Source organism: Typopeltis vanoorti, chromosome 23, assembly GCF_054136105.1.
Source record: "Typopeltis vanoorti isolate ZY-2024b chromosome 23, IOZ_Tvanoo_1.0, whole genome shotgun sequence".
Classification (NCBI taxonomy): Eukaryota; Metazoa; Arthropoda; class Arachnida; order Uropygi; family Thelyphonidae; genus Typopeltis; species Typopeltis vanoorti.
This window is the reverse complement of record NC_143571.1, coordinates 5165740-5187614: the sequence shown is the minus strand read 5'-3', so window position 1 is coordinate 5187614 and position 21875 is coordinate 5165740. Positions and strand designations below refer to the sequence as shown.

Sequence of the window (21875 nt, the reverse complement as noted above, 5' to 3'; positions counted from 1 at the left end):
AAATGCTTATTTCCTTAGAATATTGCTCCAACTTTAAATGCAGATAATCCTAACCCTTTTATTTTATATCAATCCTCTTCTGATAGCCCATTTTATTATACAAAAAAGAGGGAAAGGGGAAAAAAAGAATGCATATGCATTCTTCGAGAATAATGAATTATTGCAACATTTTTGACTGAAAAAGTACTTGCTTGTTCTGTAGCTAGTTTAACTACTACTACTATTACTGTCATTCTTAGGTCATAATTTATCTGGCCATGTAATGTTTTGCTGAAATATGTAAATGTAATCAAGCAGATAAATAAAATCATTTTAGAAGTCCTTTAAAAGGACTTCTAAAATGATTCCTAAAGTACTTTTCATAGTTTACAGTTATTACAACACTTCATAATTCAGTACCAGAAAAGTTAACAAAATTTTACAAAACTGAAAGTTAAAATTCTAACAAGTTGCAAAAAAAAAAAAAAAAATAAATAAATAAATAATATACAATAAATAATACAATTTTAAAAAAAATGCAACTCGAACATAACTTTTATTGTCAAAATTTAGGATTAGGTATACTTGTAATTATTATTAGCAAATTGTTGATATGTATAGTATAAAGCAAAAAGTTTGCATAATTGACAAAACTTTTGTCAATTTTCCTCCAAATGAATCAATCTGTTGCCCATCAGAACTTTAGTATTGTCAAATCTTATAATTCAGTCTTCTAAGGCACTTCTCAACTGCATCAGTATATAATTAGATCTTGGTCTTCCTCTAGGTCTTTTTCTTGCCATCCTGGCAAAAAAAAAAAAAAAAAAATTTCTTCTTCTATTCTGTTTAAGTGACCACCTGAGATTAGTTCTGTTCACACATTCCTAGATGCTAACAATGCAACTTCTTTCCTGATTGCAAACACCACTATAACTAATTTTCACTCACTATGAAACATTCCAACCAAAGCTTCATAAGTGCAGTATTGTTCTAAAAGAAATTCACCATAGCAAACTATCCATTATAACAAACTTTTATTGTGGTCCCCTACAAGTTTGATATACTGTATCAAGAATCAACTATTGAGTAATAATCAATTTGACATAACTTCATAACTACATCAGCTCATTTCAAGAAAGTTGATTATGCACAGATATGTAACAACTCCACTCTTGTTCAAATACAGCTTACAAAAGATTAAAGCAATAACTTGTAATCTTTTGTAGACTGCCTAATCTAAATACAGAATAAAAATACTACTGCTCATGAAATATCTCATTATTATTATTTAACTTATTGTTGGTAGCCCTTACACCAATCACTCATATCACTGAATGGAATTTACTGGTGTACTTCTTTTGAACATTATAAATGTGAGGGTTGCACTGTGCTCAAAGCAAAAGTGAGTGTTTAATAACACCAATGTGGCAGGAAATTTAGCAGGCCTTGATGTATAGTTGATGGCTATGAAACTTTGCTCAGTATTCTTGCTTTGTTATCTGTTCTGTTTACTTTCTTGCCATCACTTTCATTTCTACTTCTGTTTCTTCCATTTGCTGTCTCAATCATCAAATTCCTGAATGTACCCTTTTTTTGGGGAGGGGATGTTAGGATTTCATGATAATACCACATGAAAAAATCATTACTAACTTCTTATTGAGAATTTTCCTCCAAATTAATCTGCTAGAGGTCAAGACTCTAATATCATATTTTACATTTCTGTCTTCTAAGACACTTTTTACAGTATCAATCCACCTACATCTTGATCTTCTTTTGGATCTTTTTCCTGCTATCCTGCAAAGCTATCCTTGTTTTTCTAGCCTTTCCTCTCCTGTAAGTTTTGATGGCAGAGGGAAAGGATTCCTCAATCAATGAGTTGATTCTCTCCAATATCATAACTCATACTGGTTACCCCTTGCCCCAATAAATCATTTAATTTATTGGGGCAAGGGGCAACCAGTTTCCTAACCTTTCTAATTAATTTTCAATCATTTATTTTTTTAACTGTTATGGTATTGCTAGTTCTGTCTGTTTTATATAAAGTGAACTTGCTTCAAAGAAGCATGTGTGATATTCCCAAAGAAACTTAGCTTTGGCTAAGTTTCTTTGTGAATTATATTAGTAAATAATTTACAAATGCAAAGTCATCTTAATTCATTTTATAATACAGTAAAAACTAATAAGTAATAATACACAGTATTAACTAACAGGCCAATATTGAATTAACAGAATTTGCTACTTAACTGCAAATGAATCATATCATTATTAATTAGTTCCTGTCTGAAAACAATTAACTATTTGTTTATATTTATTTACCATTGCAATTTTAAATCCTTCTCCTAGTTGACCAAGAAGATTTTCCTTAGGCACACGACAATCATCAAAAATAAGATTGCATGTAGAAGTAGCTTTGATGCCTAATTTGTCTTCTTTTTTACCTAAAGATAGGCCCTTAGTAGGTTTAGGAACAATAAAGGCACTAATTCCTTTGTGCTTCTTAGACTTGTCAGTGGTAGCAAACACCTACAAATAAAACTTGACCAATAGTGTAATCACATTTTTTTTAAATAAGAATTTTGAAGGAAAAAAAGAAAAACAAAAAATATTAACTTTTTGAACCATTTATTGATATGTTCTTATTTTAATGAATTTAAAGCTACTTAATTATTTCTTCTGAACATGAACACAGAGAATACCATATTCCAACTAAAAGACATGCAGATGAATAATGTTCAATACCAAATGATAATTTTTTTAATAAAAAGTACATTTTAACAACAACAACAACACAAAAAAAGTTTTAAGTTTCCTGCTTGATATAGAAAGTAACAGACAACTACAAGATAAGAAATAATAATGTTGCATTCTGTAAACTTTAATTCCAGGAAATGTAGGTGTATTTTGAGTAATAATTGGCAATATTTCTTGAATTTTTGTGTTGTATTATTTATTTTTGAGATATTTGGCATGATTTATTATTTATTAAACAGAACACAATGGTGGTACTCGTGAGGTCAACCACGTGGTTGTTGACCAGTGCGACTAAGCAATCACTGCAAAAATCAAGTGGCAGTAGCGAAATAGACTTTTTGAAATTGATTCAATGTTGTGAGTGTAATATTTTTGTATGGCAGAGTGTAATGGATGTGTTTGTGGAGAGAATGGACAGGAGACGAGGAAAGCTATGGATTTGTATGAAGTACGATATATAATTAGACCACAAGGCAATGAATGCGAAACACATTGAAAATATAAAAGATAAAAGAAATGAAAATGAAAATGAAACAAAAGCTAGTGAAACTGAGAGAGTGAAAGAATGCAACAATGCAGAAGCCAAAGATAAGGGAGCGAAAAAAAAGTATGAATGATAAAATGGAAGTATGGTGTGGCAGAACAAGAGGTTGCAAGGCTAAAAGAGTGACTGAAAGTGAAATTGTCAGAACACAAGATTCCAGGAAACAGTTGTTGAAAATGAAAAATGAAATGAGGACTATGCAGAGAGACATATGTTTAGTGGAAACTAATGAAAGTGTGCAAAAGAATAGAATGAAAGAAAAAATGGTAAAAGAGGTGACAATTGACAGCAGGGATAGCAGTGTAAGGATTCCATAGTTAGAGAAGTGGATAATGAGAAAACCCATAAGGTCTGCTATCCAGGAGAGAGAATGAACAGGATAATTGAGGCATTGGACATGATGAGGAAACTAATAAGAAAACTAATGGTGGTCATAGGGACAAATGATTTAAGTGGACATAAGGAGTATGTAAGGGTGAATATCAGGAGGTTATTGAGAAGAGTGAAAGAAAACAGTATAGTGGAAAGGATGTCAGTGTTTTGTCGAAGTAAGACAATGATGAGTTGAGACGGAGAGCTGGAATCACGAATGGTATGCTAATGGAGCTGTGTGAGGGAAAAGGAAATACAGTTTGTGAATTTATAGCATGTGTTTGAGAGAAGAATGAAATTATACAGGCGTGATGGGTTGCATTTAAATAGCTTTGGAGTGAGTGTACTGGAGAAAGTGTTGCTAAATGGAAGTACAGTGTGTGCTGCATGCAAGAGATCAAAAGTAAGAGATGAAGTGAAAGATCAGGAGAGTGATATTGAAGAGACAGGAGTGCTTGGCAGTAGAAACGATGGTAGTGTGATAGAAGAGAAAGTGGGAACACAAGAGGAACAGGAAAACAGGGAGAGCACGAGTGGACAGGGAGAGATGGATGTTGAAAGTAGCAGCGAGCGTGTATGGAGATGGAGTATATTGCGATGTGGGTGGGAAAGTTGAGACTGAGCAGATCACCACTTACTGTGGTAAGTGGTGATAAAGGCAATTGGACAAGGGCAGATGTAGTGGAAAAATCTCAACCGACCAGTGGCTTGGATAGGACTTGTTATAGACCTAAAAATGAACTACTGTGTTTTTTTACAAATGCCAGAAGTATCAGATATGAGGTAGATGAAATGGTTTCAGTGATTAAGTTTATTCGCCCCTAAATCATTGGAATAAGTGAAATATGGTTGAATGAAGATTATATCATAACAGGAATAGAAATAGAAGTATACATTTTTTTTCTCGTAAGGATAGAAAGGGCAGGAAGGAAGGTGGACTGCTGCAAGGAAATTAAATCCACATAAGGTAGACATGAAAGAGGGAAATTGTGGCAATGGTTATGAGGCAGTGTGGTGTAATGTGGAAGTTGACAGGAAGACATATTTAGTTCAATGTTGCAAGAGGCCAGGGAATATGAAGGATGGTGATGAAGAAATGTATGAACAAGTTGGGTTAATGAACAAAGGAAGGGTAATTATTATGGGTGATTTTTAGATAATTATGGCTGTACAGATTGGAATGAAGAAATAGTATTTGAGAATAAGGAAAATTAATTTCTTTTCACTCCCTTGAAACCTGTGCTGTTTAATACTCTTATTAAACAGCACAGGTATTAAACAAGTATGCCAATTTTCTGGAACATACCCTAAGGTATGTTCAGCATGTAAAGGAGGACACACACCAGGTTCAAGAGTTAATTTCATCGGAGGATGTAATTGTGAGTGGAGTTTTTCACTTTCCTCCAGTTGGTGAGAGTGATCATGAAGTGATCTCCTGGATTGTGGCTAGTCATATTGCAGAGTTCTGTGAAGAAAGGATATATGTGGAATACAAACTGCTGATTATAACAAGCTTAGAAGACAACTTGGAGCTATAGGATGGAATGAAGATTTGAGTGACAAGGAAATAAATGCTACTTGGGAACTGACGAAGAAATACATAACAACATCAATGTGTGAATGTATTCCAAAAGCCAAAAGCTGAATAAGGTAGGTGTAAAATGGATGAATGAAGCGTGAAATCTCGAAGAAGTACTTTGGAGGTAGTACAAGATGAAAAATGGTAATAATTAGTTTCATGAAGAGTATAAAGAACAAGCCAGGAGAGTGACTCAGTTAGTAAGGAAAAACAAAAGTGCAGTATGAGCAGAAAATGGCAAATCAGGTGAAGAAAAACTCTAGAGAGTGTTTCAGATATGTGGCAAGCAGAAGGAAGAATGATCATGATAAGATGATGTTAATGGATTAAAATGGTAGAATGGTAACTAAATGAACACTGTTGAGGTATTCAGTGATCAATTTACAAGGGTGTTAGATCCTGATCAGGGTGGAATCATGAGGAACTTAAGTGTAGAGGACATAGGAGAGGATGGCTTAACTGTGAGTGAGCAGGAGGTATTTTAGGAAATAAATAACCTTGATGTCAATAATGCGATAGGATTTGATGACATATCACCACGCATCATTAGGGTATGTTCCAGAAAATTGGCATACTTGTTTAATACCTGTGCTGTTTAATAAGAGTATTAAACAGCATAGGTTTCAAGGGAGTGAAAAGAAGGTAAAATTGTTCCACTGCAAAAAGGCGATGAGAAGGCTGTGGTTACATATTATAGGTGAATATGTATAACTGGAGTTGTGGTAAAGGTACTAGAGAGATTGATGAGAAGTAGGATACAGAACTGAGTTGAAAACAGCAGGATTCTCTGTGGTTATCAGCATAGGTTTGTTAAGAGGAGATCATGTTTTACTAACTTACTTATGAACTATAACAAGGTGACAAAAACCTTGGACAGGGGAGATGCATATACAGTGGTGTACTTGGATTTTGCAAAAGCTTTTGATAGGCTTCCACATGACAAACTATTAAATAAATTGAAACAGATGGGATTGGATAACAGACTTCTGAGTTGGATCAGTGACTGGATGTCAGATAGTTATCAGAAAGTTGCATATGGGGGTACAGTATCCCGAAAGAGAAAGGTCACTAATGGTGTGCCGTAGGGGTAAATTTTGGGACCAATGTTGTTCAATTTGTATGTATATTAATGATATTGGGATTGGTTTAGCTAGTGATATACAGCAGTTGTCAGATGATGCCAAATTGGGGAGAGCAGTGCAGAGTCAAGCAAATGTTGTGGCCTTGCTGTATTTGAATAGATTGCATGAATAGGCAGGTAAATGGAATTATCAGTTCAATGTTACGAAGTGTAAGGTTTTGAAATTTGGTAAGCAACGATTGGATGCAAAGCATACACTTGGTGGGGAAACTTTAAAGGAGGTAGAGGAAACGAGAGTTGTTGGAATGGTGTCGGACAAGGACCTGAAATTCAGGGGCCACATGTTGATTAATTTTGACAGTATATATTAGATCACAGACTGATAAGTAAATAATTAATTTATTGCTGATATTTCACTAGTATTCTAACCAGCATCTTCAGAGCACAAAAAATAATTTGTCAAACTACTTTTTTGTGAAATATCAGCAATCTTCTTCTTCTTCGTGTAGCTTCCTCAGTGAGAGGGTGCAGCAAATTGTCCTCCCAGTTCTCTCTTTTGGTGGCTTTCCTTTTTGTTTCTGCATTGTCATGTGATACTGTCCATGATCTTATATCTTCAAGCCATGTTCTTTGTTTTTTGCCTCTTGATCCTTTTCCCATAATTTTTCTTTCTAAAACTGTTAGTATCCTCTGTCCTGCTGAACCTCTCAGTACATGTCCCGCCAATCTCATCTTTCTCTGGATCATTTCCTGTAATAAAGATCTCTGTGTTTGTATTTGTATTTGGACATCTGTATTTGTCACAAGTTCTGTCCATGAGATTTTCAGAGCTCTCCTATAGCACCACATTTCAAAGGCCATTATCTGTTGTCTTACACTCTTCTTGAATATCCGGGTTTCACTTTCACATGTGAAAACTGGCCACACTAATGTTCTTATCATTCTTTTCTTTGTCTCGATACTCACAGAACTTCTGAGCAGATCTTTATTTTTTGAGAAGGCATCTTTAGCTATGGCTGTTCTTATTTTTATTTCTTTATCTTGCTTTCCATCTGCATAAAGTAGGTGCCTAAATATTTGTATTCTGTTGTATGTTCAATTTTCATATTGTTTATGAATATTTCTGGCTCAGATCTGTTTTCTTTTGAGATTTTCATAAATTTGGTGTTTTTTGCATTTATATCTAAATCCACATTCTTTTATCTTCTTCAATTAGTAGCTGCAGTAGTTTGATTAATTTGTTTCTGTTTTCTGCTATTAGAATATCATCAGCATATCTAAGATTGTTGTATTTTATACCATTGATACTAATTCCTATTTTTTGTTTTTCAATCTTTTTCATCACTGTCTCACTATAGATATTAAAAAGAATTGGTGAAAGGATACAACCTTGTCTAACTCCTATTTTATTTTCATTACAGAAGTCTCAGAGCTAAACAGCTGCATTTTCTATAATAAATTATAGTTTAATCCTTTATCCAAGTGTAAGCAAACAAAGTTTGTGCCTGAAATATCTTCAGGACTGAGGCAACTTGCGGTAACAGTGGACCAAGCTCTCATCACTACTTGTCTTAGTATCTCCCACAATGAAAAGCATATCCCCCCCTGATGACATGCACAATGCTATGCATTAAGGGAAGGGCCACCACCCAGACTGGCCCCGACCCTCATCGAGGCCCCGTCAGCAGGAGCCAGACCTAGAGGTGGCGACACCAAGGTGGAAGCAATGGAGAAGTCATATTTACCTATATGAGTTGCCAAAAGGTGTCTCACCTTATTATTAAATTACTCTGGATTTAGAGAAAGATGTTGGAAGTTTTTTTTTTTTTTAAAGGGTGGTGGCCCTTCCCTTAATGCATAGCATTGTGCATGTGTGTGTATGGGGGGGGTGCTTTGCATTGTGGGAGATATTAAGACAAGTAGTGATGAGAGCTTGGTTCACCTTTACCACGAGTTGCCTCAGTGCTGAAGATAATTCAGGCACAAACTTTGTTTGCTTACACTTGGATAAAGGATTAAACTAAATTTAGTATAATCTATAGTGGAAAAAAGTGGAAAAAAAAAACAAACTTCCAGCTGCATTTTCTGTTTGGTGTAAATCATTTTTATAATCTTAAATCTTCTATGTCTAATTTATCTAATATATTGAACATTTTATTATGTTTTACCCAGTGAAAAGCCTTCTGAAAGTCTATGAAGCATATGTAAATGTTCCTGTTCCTTTCAAGTGATCTTTCTATTAGTATTTTTAGTTCCAGGATAGCATTAATCATTCCCATTCCTCTTCTGATGCCTTTCTGTTGTTCACTCAATTCACCGATCAAGGCTCTTTCAATTTGTTTGTTAACAATGGTTAAAATAATTTTAGATGCATAGAATATTATGCTCACAGTTCTATAATCCTTGCAATTTTGCATTATTTTTTCTTTGGAATTGGAATGCAGACAGTTGTTGTAAAAACTTCAGGTAATTCTATTGTTTTATAGATGTCCTGAATGGATTCCACTAAATAGTTGGTATTATTGCCAGTCAAAGCTTTCAGCATCTCAGCCCCGGGATATTATCACACCCAGAGGATTTATTATTAGGAAGATTCTTAATTGGTATCTGTTGTTACGTTTTAACTTAAGGTGTCACGAATCATCTATCCTGTTACCATTATTATCATCATACAGATCTGATAAGTACTCCACCCATCTTTCATTTATCTTTTCCTTATCAATGATTATGTTTCCATCTTTGTCCTTAATGTTATCAGACTGTGTATGTTTTGCTTGTCCATTAAGTACCTTCACTTTCAGGAATGTGTCTCTGGTTCTGTTCCTATTTTGTAATTCTTCTATCTCAGTGCACTGCCTATTTATCCAGGTTTCTTTCAATCTTCTGCATAACTGTTTGATTCTTTTATCCAATGTTTTATATTTTAATCTTTCTTGTTCATTTGCTCCTCTTTTCCATGTTCTTCTTTCATCGATAAGGTTGATTACTTCTTGTGTTATCCATGGTTTTTTCTTTCTTTCTCCTTGTTTATCGATGTGGTTTTTAGAGGATGTTATGATAGCTGCTTGTAGTCTATTCCACTGAGAGGGTTCATTTTCGTTTTGCAATTGTGTAAACAGCAGTTCTGAAACATCATCATTAAATTTCGATTTTTACCATTTGAAGATCCCATTTTTGTGGTCGACTTGTTTTAATTTTTATTGTTTTCAGGCGAATATTCATCTTCATTAAGACCAGTCGTCTATGATCAGATCCACAGTCAGTACTTGGCATCACCTTTGAGTTCCGTATTCCATTGAAGTAACGTTTACTGATCACAATATAGTCTAATTGATTTTTGTATCTTCCATCCGGACTTTCCCCATATGTATCTTGCTGTTGGTTTTTGCTCAAAATAAGTGTTAGCATGATGAGACTGTGCTTGTTACAGAAATCAATCAGCTTTTGTCCTCTTCTCATTCTGAATTTTAAAGTCTAAATGTACCCATGTGTGCAGATGTTCACTCTGATCCAACTTTTGCATTCCAGTCACCCATAGCACAAATAACTCTATCTTTCTTGCCTCCAACTTCCTTTATACACCATTCTATTTTATCATACATGTTATCTATTTCTACTTTCCTCATTCTGTTCTATAGGAGCATATATCTGAATGATCAGCATATCTCCAGGTTTAGATTTCACTAGAATTGTCATTACTCCATCTGATTTTTTGATGACATGGATAATGTTTTTATTAGTTTTCTTCTCTACAATGAACGCTACACCTTTCCTTGATATTTCACCACCTGACGTATATACTTTATATGTCTTGCCATTTGGAAGTTTCAGTCTGTGTTCTAACATATACAATAAAAATTAATCAACACATATGACGAACACATAAGCTTTCTACACACTTCAGGGGCCACATCGCACAAATTGTGAAGACATTGCAATGGATAACGGCAATGATGTGGAGGACACAGACATGCAGAAATAAAGAGGTTCTGATACAATTGTATAAGGTCTTGATCAGGCCTCATATAGATTATTGTGCACAGATTTGGTCACTGGGTTTTCATAGTGATGAGGATGTATTGGAAAGGGTCAAGAGAAGATTCCCAAAGGTTGTCAGTGGTCTTTGGAATGTGGAGTATGAGGACAGATTGAGAGAATGTAAATTGCAAAGCCTCATAAATAGGAGAAAAAGGGGAGATATGATTGAGACATATAACCTAGTCAGGGTTGTTATCAGGTTGATATGGAAGAGATTTTTCATAGAAAGAGGGGAGGAGGTAGAACAAGAGGCCATCACTAGAAACTGTATAAAGAGGGTGTAAGGAACAGGTTCTTTGCATGGAGAGTGGTTGGTGAGTGGAATGCATTGCCTGAGTGTGTTATGAATGTAGACACATTGAATCATTTTAAGGTACAGTTGGATGAGCATTGTGTGTAATAGTGCGTCCCTCCCATGATGAGTCTTTGTGTCCATGGAGGTCGGATGTTAATAATAATAATAATAATAATTTAACTGTTATCAATGCAATTTAAAATAATAAATATTGTATCAGCTTGTAAAGCTTTTAAATCTTTTTTTTTTTTTTTTTTTTTTTTGCCTGCATGAGTTACTTCTAAAAATTCTGATCATCTCAGCAACTTTCTCTCAGTTCAGAACTGAAGAAAAAAAATGGCTTAAGATTGGCAAACAAAAAAGTGCTCTTTCACCAAGACGATGCACCTTCCCACACATCAGCCGTCACAATGGCAAAATTGCACGAATTGAGGTACAAATTGGTTCCACATCCACCATATTCTCCAGACTTAGCCCCGTGTGACTTCTTGTTACCAAACTTAAAAATTTGGCACGTTGGGAAAAAACTTTCTTCGAACGAGGATGTCATCAAGGCTGTCAATGACTATTTTGCACAATTTGACAAATCCTACTTTTTAGATGAGATGAAAAAATTGGAAACTCACTGGACCAAACATGGTCTCCATCATAGACCATGATGGAGACTATGTTGAGAAGTAAAAATGATTTTTTCCAAAAAAAATGTGTTTAACTTATTTTTTCAATAAACTTTTCAAACAACCTTGTATGTCACAATAGAAGCCTTAAGACATAAAATATTTTTACTTAATTTTGCATTACAATTTGAATTTCATTTTTTTCTGTGAACCAATTATAGCAGGGCTCACATTATAAATTAAAGATGCCAAGAAATTATATTCTTGATTTAATCCTTTATCCAAGTGTAAAGTATTTTTGCCAGAAGTATTTTCAGAACTGGGCAACTCGTATATAGAAGCTAATGACTTCACATCACTTGCCTTATTATCCCATAGTGCAAAGCACATATCCTACGGACATGTATAATGCTAAGCATTATGGGAAGGATCAATACCCAGACCTTGGATAAAAATCTTAGACTTGGATAAAGGATTTTCTTGGCATCTTTAATTTATAGTATAACCAAGTGGAAAAACTTTCAACATCTATCTCTAATCCAGAGTATTTTAGTAATAAGATGTGACACTTTTTGGCTACTTGTATATGAAAATATGACTTGTGCATTACTTCAGCCTTGGTGTCAATTCTCAGTCTGGTTCTCACTGATCAGACCATAATAAAATTTGAAACTGGTCTGGGTAGTGACCATTGCCATAATGGTTAGCATTATACATGTCCATAAGGATATGTGCTTTGCATTATGGGAATATACAATGTATAATGCATTATTTGCATTATACTAAGGCAAGTGATGTGAAGTCATTAGCCTCCATATACGAGTTGCCCAGTCATGAAGTTACTTCACGTGCAAACTTATTGCTTACACTTCGATAAAGGATTCAACCAAGAATATAATTTCTTGACATCTTTAATTTATTGAAAAATGTACTTGTTTTGCTTGAAGAAGTGGGTGAGATTTACTGTTTACAGATAAATCACTGTAATGATAGCACGTAATGGTAACTCATTTTTCTCTCTGTTATGCATTATGGGAAGTGTCACTACCCAGACTGGTTTTGGTATTATCAAACCCTTCCCATAATGCATAGTATTATCAAACCCTTCCCATAATGCATAGTATTATACATGTCCATAAGGATATGTGCTCTGCATTAGATACTACAGCAAGTGATGTGAAGCCATTAAGTCATTTCCAGTCCTGAAAATACTTCAGGTGCAAATTTTGTTTGCTTACACTTGGGTAAAAGATTAAACCAAGAATATAATTTCTTGGCATCTTTAATTTATAGTATAACCAAGTGGGAAAACTTCCATTATGGTTCACATTGCAAATTTTGGCAAGAATGTCAACAAACAAAACCCTGTTGAAAATTAGTCTAAAATTTTTGGAAAATACTTTTCAGAGAACATAACACATGAAATTGTCAAAGCAAGTATTAAAATATGTTTTTCTCTCTGGAAAGCAAATAGTTTGATAATGTTCAGTTTTTAATGTAAATAAATTAAGAAACAGTATCCATCTGTTATTGAATTTTCAATTACTGATGTACACAGTGTGCCCATTATGTAATATCAAAACAAAGAACTATATTTGGAATTGTCAATTACACAGATTCAAAATAATCTCTCTCCAACTCCACACAACATTTACATTTGTTGTACAGGTGTTCAAAGGCACGGTGGAAGTCCCAAACGGAAACCTCCTTCAGTGTCTGGGTCACGCTACATTGGATGTCCTAGGTGTTTCTGAAGTGCTCCCCTTTCAAGGCACACTTTTCACTAGCAAATGTACTAGTCTCATAATGAGTGAAAGCTTGTAATAAGTTTTATTCGATCTGCTTGGTGAAACACTGCTTTAACACTGAATAAGGTACTGTACATATCAGGATTTGCAAGCCCAATGATGAATGTTTGCTTGTAATTTATAATCTTATCTTCAGTGTGATGTAATTCTTGCAACTGGTGTTTCCTTAGTGTACTGCACTAAGGAAATACTACTCCCAGCAAAAATCTGCCAGTTAAAGATAAGATGATTGGAAAACTGTAATATGTATTCCTCAACAGTAGCTCTTTCATCAAAAAGGAGAAGAAAGGAACCTGATCAATTCATACACAATACCCAAAAGGGGATGGTTCATTTTATGCTAAATTGTATGATAGTAGGATGAGAAACATGAATAAAAGTGAGGGAGATTAGATGAGGCAATTAATAGTTGGGGAAAAAATTGAAAGTTTTATATTCTAGTTTAAAGATCAGAGCCTTCGTAGCTCAGCTGGTTTCAACAAAGCCCCTTTGGTTGAAAAGACTTGAATTCGAATCCTGTTCATGATGTGAGAAACCTTTATCAGGGCTTTTCGATTAAAGGTGAGTTAACTGGAATGTGGAAGGTTTTTCCTCCTAGAAAATCTGGTTTTTCATCCCTCAAAACAATCAAATTGGCCCTATGAATACATATCTAAAGACATTAAATACTCACTCTTAAGGAATGCAGTAGACGAATGGCAACCAGCTGAAATAATTGCCTATAACTCCTAATCAGGGGACTCAACCCATCTTTAATGGATGGAGTTTAAGGATTAGCTAACTTACTTTTAAATGAAAGTAAGTTAGCTAATCCAACATAAAAGTGGGATTTCTCTCCTGTCTATTTGTGCCTGTTAAGCATGAAATCTTCTAGAAGATAAACCAGCCAGAAGAACACATGCAATTAACAGACATTATGTGGGCTTTAGTTGCTTCAGCCAAAATTCCAAACAACAACAGCAGCCATTGTCATTATGCACTTTATTTGTCAGTACAGATGTACATACTTTTCCCAAGGCTTTAATCATATAACTTAATTACAGGTGATTACAAATTAAATCATGCTGTAAGTCATGCTGCAATTCATGCTTCTATTCTTACAGTATGATTCATGAATTGCAACATTAATAGTTCTACCAGGAAGAACATATATAGTCAGTGCATTCAACCAACAAGATGCCTCTCCAAACCATTACACAACTTCCACAATAAGTGCCCACGTCACGGATATTAGAGGGATGATAACATATTCCTAGTTCTCTCCAGCTCAGAGCACACCTGGTATTACTTTGCAAGAGCAAATTGGCACGCATCTGTAAACAATACCAACCAACATTGGTCTTGGGTCCTGTTGACATGGAGCATGGCCTATTTCAAACATTCTCTTCTGTGGTGGGGAGATAGACTACTGGTTGCCTAGCTTCATGAAGTCTTCTGTGCACAGTGAAAGCAGATACCAATGTTCATGTAGCTGACATATGTTGTTGCTGATTCAGGGTAGCGCAACTGTTTTAATGAGAAGATAATCAGTCACCCACTCCTTCACTGTATCTCCAGGACACCATTTATGACTGTTGAAATTACTTCCACTGTCTGTGAACCATAATGGAATGAATGACTCATGTGCAACTATCTGGCCACCTCCAGATGGTTGCATGTGAGTCATCATGTGCTTCCCTGATTGATTTCGGCCAGTCTCTAGTGTTATGATGGCTTACCACCTAAATTCATCAGTTAAATTATGTCTTGCAGCCATATCTAAGAATTTTGCCATTGCAAAATGTCTCATTCTTACTCCAGACAAGAAATGGAAAACCACTCCAAAATGCCAGCTTTTATGTCATCGCTCATTTGCATATACCACTGACAGTACAAACTGTCTGTATATGATAGATAACCAGACTCAGCATTATTTTTTACATAATGTTTCTTACTTTCATATATTTTTCCCTTTTCCCTTCTGAGTTATTGCACTTTTTCTCTTTGTTCCTTAATTTATAGAAACCAGTATAGTAATAATAAAAATGTTCACGTGGTTAGCCTAGTAGCTATGTCTTTTGCAACCATATGCCTGGGGGAAGGAGTGTTCTAGGTTTGATTTCCGTCGACGACGTGAGGAGCTTAAGGATCTTTCTCAGCCATAGCCAAGTTAGCCGGTATTGGGCGTGGACAGCAGGGTTTATTCCCCCCCCCCCCCCCCCCAAGTTTATCTGAGGTTTTTTTCATCCCACAAGCAGGCAAACCGCCCAAACAGAGTGTGCGGCAAAACGCACAGACTGCTGCCTGTGTACACACTGGCAACAGTCATAGGATACAGTACTTAATCCCTCATTAGGAGGGCTCAATCAGTCCTAAGGGACAGTCAAGGAATGGGGGAAACCCCCCCCCACAAATAAAATAAAAAATAACAAAAATGAAGAAGCGAAGTAGGTATCATCATCAATTTCCTGATATGTAATCCCCATCCCACAAGGAGAGTTCAGGTTACTATGACAGCACTAGATGATTAAGTTTACATTATTATTAATCTCCTATTAACAATTTTCTTTCAAATCAATCTATTACTTGTGAACACTACAATATTGTCATATCTAACATTCCATGCTTCTAAGGCTCTTCTGACTGAATCAATCCACCCAGAGCTTGGTCGTCCTCTGGATCTCTTTCTTGCCATTTAAGGTGGTATGGCCATTTAAATGGCCATACCACCTTACATTAGCTCTGCTGACATATTCTTGAATGCTAATAATGTAAAGTTCTTTTCTAATATCTTCATTTTTAATATGATTCTGCCATTGATTCGCTCCCCTAATTTTTCTCAGAGCCCTCATATCTGTGGTCTCTAGTCATTGACCAAGTGCTTTATTTCTGACCCAACTTTCAGATCCATAACTTAAAACTGGTTTGAACATGGTCATGTAAACTGCTAGCTTGGTGTTTTGGCTAATTTCTCACTTATTCAGCTGGCTACCCATCATACCAGCTTTGTTTATTCTGTTGTCCATCTTCACTAAAAACTGTGCCTAAATAGCCGAAATATTTTACTTGTTCTATAGGATCTCCGTTCAGAATGCAGCTGAAGTTTTCTATGCTCCTGCCTATTTTCATAGTTTTGGTCTTTTTATTGATGATTTTCATGCCAAATTTGTTACAGCTGTTATTCAATTTAGTGAATCCTGGAGACTCGCACTAGATGTGTTTAGGAGTACAACATCATCTGCATAAAGCAAAGAGCTAAGTTTGACATCTCCAATTCTAATATCAGGCCTGATGCCACTTTCTTTCATAATGAAGAAGAGAAAGAGAAGTAGGTATTATTATTTGACACCTAGGGGAGTCAAGGAGGGAGGCCATATTCACCCAGACCAACTGTCATACCTTTTCTTAAACTTATTCACACTAGATGTACTCCCTACTTTAACAGGCAAACTGTTCCACTCTCTCGCAGCTCTATGAGAAAAATAAAATCTAGCTCTTACCCCTTACTTAACTGCACACACACACACTACTTTGACAGATACCCCCCTTGTCCTCTCCCGACCTTCCATATAATGAAAATTTTTTAATGACTAACATCTTATAACCCCCTCTTAAAAGTTTGTAGACCTCTATCATATCACCCCTCTTTCTTCTGTCTATAGTCCACATACTCTTGATCTATCCTCATAATCTACATAACATAATCCCAATATCATCTTTGTAATTCTTCTTTGCAGCCTTTCCTCAGCTTCTTTATCCCTTTAACCCAGGTGACCAAAGCTGTGCACAGTAGTCACAGTGTTGTCATATCAAGGCCTTGTAAAGAGGCAAAAATGATTTCCATATCCTTACATGTCAATGTTTGTTTCAAATTCGAAATATCCTTAATTGTATTTGTAATTTTTATATGACCTTTGAACTTCAACTTTCTATCTACCATGACTCCAAGATCTCTAGCCTTGTCAGGTATTCCAACCATAATCTCATCAATATAATATTGCATCATGCCAAATTGCATAACTAACACTTACCAACACTTACAAGTGCATAACTTACACTTACTAACATTAAATTGACAGCCATTATTGTTTGCCCACATTAACCCATTCAAATCACCATGTAAATGATGTATATCAGTATCATCTCTGATTGTCCTGCTTATCTTTGTATCAACATCTTTGAAGATCTCCTGTCTGCCTCTTTCCAATATCATTAATGTACAGATTAAACAACAATAGTCCAATGACTGATCTCTGGGGAACACCACTGGCATCTTAACTCTAGCAGATTTGCTTCCCCCATATACCATTTTCTGATGCCTTTCTGTCATCTACCCATTTATCTAAGCCAATACTTTATACTCCAATCACATACTCCCTAGTTTATGCAACAGCCTTTCATGTGGCATTCATCAAATATTTTGCTCAAGTATTTACCAAGAGTATCATGGTGTATCCATTCCCTTTATCCAGCACAGCTGTAGAATTATTATAAAATATGAACAAATTGCTCAGGCAAGACCTCTTTAGAAAACCCATGCTGTTCCTTGGAATGCATACATTGTTCGTCCATTCATTTTTGTATGTAAGTTCTTACCAACCTCTCTAAAATCTTTACAGTTATTCTAGAGATACTGATCAGTCTTTGCACCACCCTTGTGCAATGAGATTAGCATACATTTTTTTTCCCCATTCATGTGGGATCTTTCCTGAGCTAAGACAAATTATACAAACATGTCAAGACCTAACCAATTCGGCTGAACATTCCAATTAGGACACGTATGCTAAAGGAATGTCCAGGTTATACAATAGCTCTAGAAACTCCTTCTCATACTTTTATCTCTTCATCCACTGTAGTAGTCAACCACCAGGTTGACAGATCCTGGTGAAGTGACCCCATCTGCTTCTGATACTAAGGTATCGTCTGCATTCAATAAAGCTATTCTTCCACAGTCATTCATTCTTTTACTTGCAGCATAACAACGATATTCTCTTGGGTTGTCTTTAGCCTGTGAGCCAATTTCTTTTCATACTCAAACTAATGTTCCACATACCTTTTCTGGTCTGAGCTTTATCGATTTCATAACTCCTCTCACTCTTATTCTCATGATATTCCTTCCACATTATCTTCTCTTCTTATGGACCTCTTGTTTAACGAGATTGCAGATAAATTTCACTCCCATTCTACTTGGGCTCTGAACTCTAGGGACATATTCAGATACTGCATCATTTAAGCATCTTTTCAAAGATGCCTATGAATTGTAGATCTCCTTCTCATTCAACAACTGACTGTGGAACAAAACATAGTATTCTTCTGAGTTTTTCATAATTTCCAGATTTGTAGTTCAGCATATAACCTGTCCTGATTGGAACATCTATATGGTTGTCCACATCCCAGGTCAGTATGGCATGTTCACTGTCACCAACTGGTGGTAAAGTAGTCACATCCTTAACTGAGACACCTTCTGACTATGATTAAATGTAACACCTTTGTCCTGCTTCTTTCACATGCTGTATGAGAAAGCTGTCATGCATCAGCTCAATAAATTCTCTTTTGTTTTCTTATGAGTCTTTTTTCTACTACCCAATCAATATTCAGATAATTTAAGTTACTCATAATAATTACTCATTTAGTATTGACCTGGGTAATTTGGTGATGTACCTCTTCATCCCCAGTAAATGAAATTCAGGTCTATAGCAACACTCTGCCATATTTTTCATCCTGTTAGCCTCCACCTCACACCAGATAGTCTCAAACTGAGTGCTACATGGGAAATTATTACCATTATTGCTCACTTTCATGGTTTTCAATTCAACTGAACTCAAGTCATCTGATATTAGTAGTACTCCCCAGCCCCTTCCTCTCCTATCTCTTCTGTCATTTCTAAAAATACTATATCCTTTGCGCTCGATTCTGGTTATAGCATTTGACTCTGAGAGCCAGGTTTCACTAATGCCAACAATTTTAGACCACAATGTCATCAAAGTAAACACATTCAATCACTTTGTTTCTAATGATCCTGGTATTTGTGCATAGACATAACAAACTAGTTTCTCGCTTTTTCTTATTCTTAAATTTACAATCTGCTTGGCCTAGTTGGGCAATTTTCGCTCTTCCCTCTCCACAGACACACTCAAAATGCCCAAACCCAAAGTACAGTTCATCCATTCAGAAAATTCATTACCATGCTCAATGACATTACTTCACTATTATATCTACACATCCTAGCAACTTACATACATATCCTCAGCATTCCTCCCAAGATGATATAGTTTCCCTGACTTTCTGCATCAGGTCTCATTCCAATAAATAATTTCTCTAGGCACCTGACACAAAATCTATTCAAGTGTAGGATATCCCTCTTATACAAATCTTTTCTACCATCAAACTTACTCCACACATCTGAAAACTCACACTCATTTTTTCTACACAGACTGTGCATTGAATCATTTGCTATCACTGCCCTCCTTCTTAACTCATTACTATCATATCTAAGTATTAACTTTCATATCATTCTTTCTCACTTGTAAAGCGCAGGCCAGAAGGGTGACGAGTGTGGTAAGAAAAGCAAAAAAGGATTACGAAAGAACATTGGCCATGCAGGCTAAAGAGAATCCTAAACAGTTTTTTAGATATGTAGCAAGTAAAAGGAAAAATGTACATGGCAGATTGATTTTAAAGAATGCCGATGGTAGGGAGGTAACTGAATCAGTTGAGGTAGTTGAGTTACTGAGTGAGCACTTTGCAAAAGTATATCATCCAGGTGGTGACATTGCAGAAACGAATAAACCAGTAGATTATACGGGAATTGTGGTTAATGAAGTGGAGGTGAGTAGTCTATTGCATAACCTCAATGTCAATACATCTGTGGGATTGGATGGTATACCAGCTCGTGTTGTACGAGAAGCAGCTAAAGAATTGTCAGTACCCTTGACCATTTTGTTTAATTTGAGTCTCGGGTCTGGGTTAGTCCCGAGCGGGTGGAAAGAGGGGAAAATAGTTCCACTGCATAAAGGTGGTTCCAAGACTGCTGTTGTAAATTACCGACCGATTAGCATATCAGGAATCATTGTCAAGGTCTTAGAGAAAATAGTCAAGAGGAAAATACAAGATTGGATAGAAGAAAATGGGATACTGTATCGGGGACAGCATGGTTTTGTGAAGGGTAGGTCATGCCTCAGTAACTTGCTCACGTATTATAACACAGTGACGGCTGAACTGGATAAGGGTAATGGGTTTACGGTGATTCTACTGGACCTTGCCAAGGTCTTTGACAGGATTCCACATGGAATTCTAATCAGTAAATTGCAGCATATGGGAATGGACATAGGGTTGGTGAGATGGATAGGAGGGTGGTTGACGGAGAGATATCAGAGAGTGGTTTACTCGGGAGTAGAGTCCACAAGATGGCCTGTGACTAGTGGTGTGCCACAAGGATCTGTTCTTGGACCACTGCTGTTTAATTTGTTCATAAATGATATAGGAGATGATCTGAGAGGAACAGTTCATTTGTTTGCGGATGATACGAAGTTGGGTAGGGCAATAGTGAATGCAGATGACGTCAAAATTTTGCAGGATGATTTGGATAGATTGGAGGTCTGGGCTAAGGAGAATGGATGTCAGTTTAATGTGGCAAAATGTAAGGTTATGCATTTTGGGGTGAAAAGATTGGCGGCAGTTTACTGCATTGGTGGAACCCTGCTCCAGGAAATTGATGAGGCACGAGATTTAGGAGTGTTGGTAGATAAGGAATTGAAATTTAGGGGACACATTGCAAAAGTGACCAAAACAGCTCATCAAATCACTTGGTTGCTGAAGAATACGTTGACAAGCAGAGACAAGCAGGTTATTGTTCCTCTCTATCGAGCCTTGATAAGACCCCATCTAGACTACTGTGCTCAGATTTGGTCACCTAGGTTTCTTCTTGATGGGGAGGAGGTGGAGAGGATCCAGAGGCGAGTGACCAAGATGATAGCAGGTCTGTGGAATGAACCGTATGAGAACAGGTTGAGGATTTGTGGGTTGCAAAAATTGGTTGATAGGTGGAGGAGGGGAGATATGATTGAGACATTCAAATTACTGAAGGGTTTCTATAAAATTAATTCAGAAGATATTTTTGAGAACAGGGCTGGTTGTGGGAGGACTAGGGGACATCCATGGAAACTGGGCAAAAGTGTGGTTAGTAAAGGTGTTAGAGCTGGGTTCTTTACTTTTAGAGTAGTGAATGAGTGGAATGCGCTCCCTGAGTCTGTGGTGGATGCTGTGACAGTGAATGAGTTTAAGGCGAGGTATGATAGATACTGTATGAATGTCAAATAGTTGTGATGAATATGATTTGGGCCCTCCCTCAATGAGTCTAATGACTCCCTGGAGTTGCCCGTAATAATAGTAATAGTAATAATAATATCATCTACCCCTGCTGCCTTTCCGCATTTCAAGCCTTTGATGGCTTTTTTCTACTTCAAGTATGGATATGTATTCCTGATTGTATGCCTGTTGAGTGTTTTTTACCACTATGCTATCAGTGCTTGTTTCATTTAGTAATTTTTTGAAGTAATTACTCCATACTTCAAGGATATCTTTTTCTCCCGTTTTCATGTCACCTTTATCAACTCTGACTCCTTTTACAACACTCTTTTCTCCATTTCTAAGCTTCTTCAACAACCTCCAGAATATCTTACCACCTTCTTAATATTTATTTTCTATGTTCTTGCCAAAGTCCTGCCATGACTTTTGTTTAGCTAGTTTTACAGTGTTTCGCTTTCTTACATTTGTCTCTGTATTCTCTAAGAGCACAAGCTGACTTATTTGGCAGGAACTTTTGATATGCTT

The 21875-nt window shown here is 36.2% G+C and overlaps 1 protein-coding gene across 1 annotated transcript in view; it reads right to left on the bottom strand.

Moving 5' to 3' along the window:
* Arc42 (Activator-recruited cofactor subunit 42) overlaps positions 1–21875 on the bottom strand; it is a 164307-nt gene that overhangs the window by 94051 nt on the left and 48381 nt on the right. The window contains exon 6 of the mRNA XM_090412720.1: positions 2296–2502. Within this exon, the coding sequence (XP_090268846.1) occupies positions 2296–2502 (207 nt within the window). The remainder of the gene's footprint in view (positions 1–2295; positions 2503–21875) is intronic.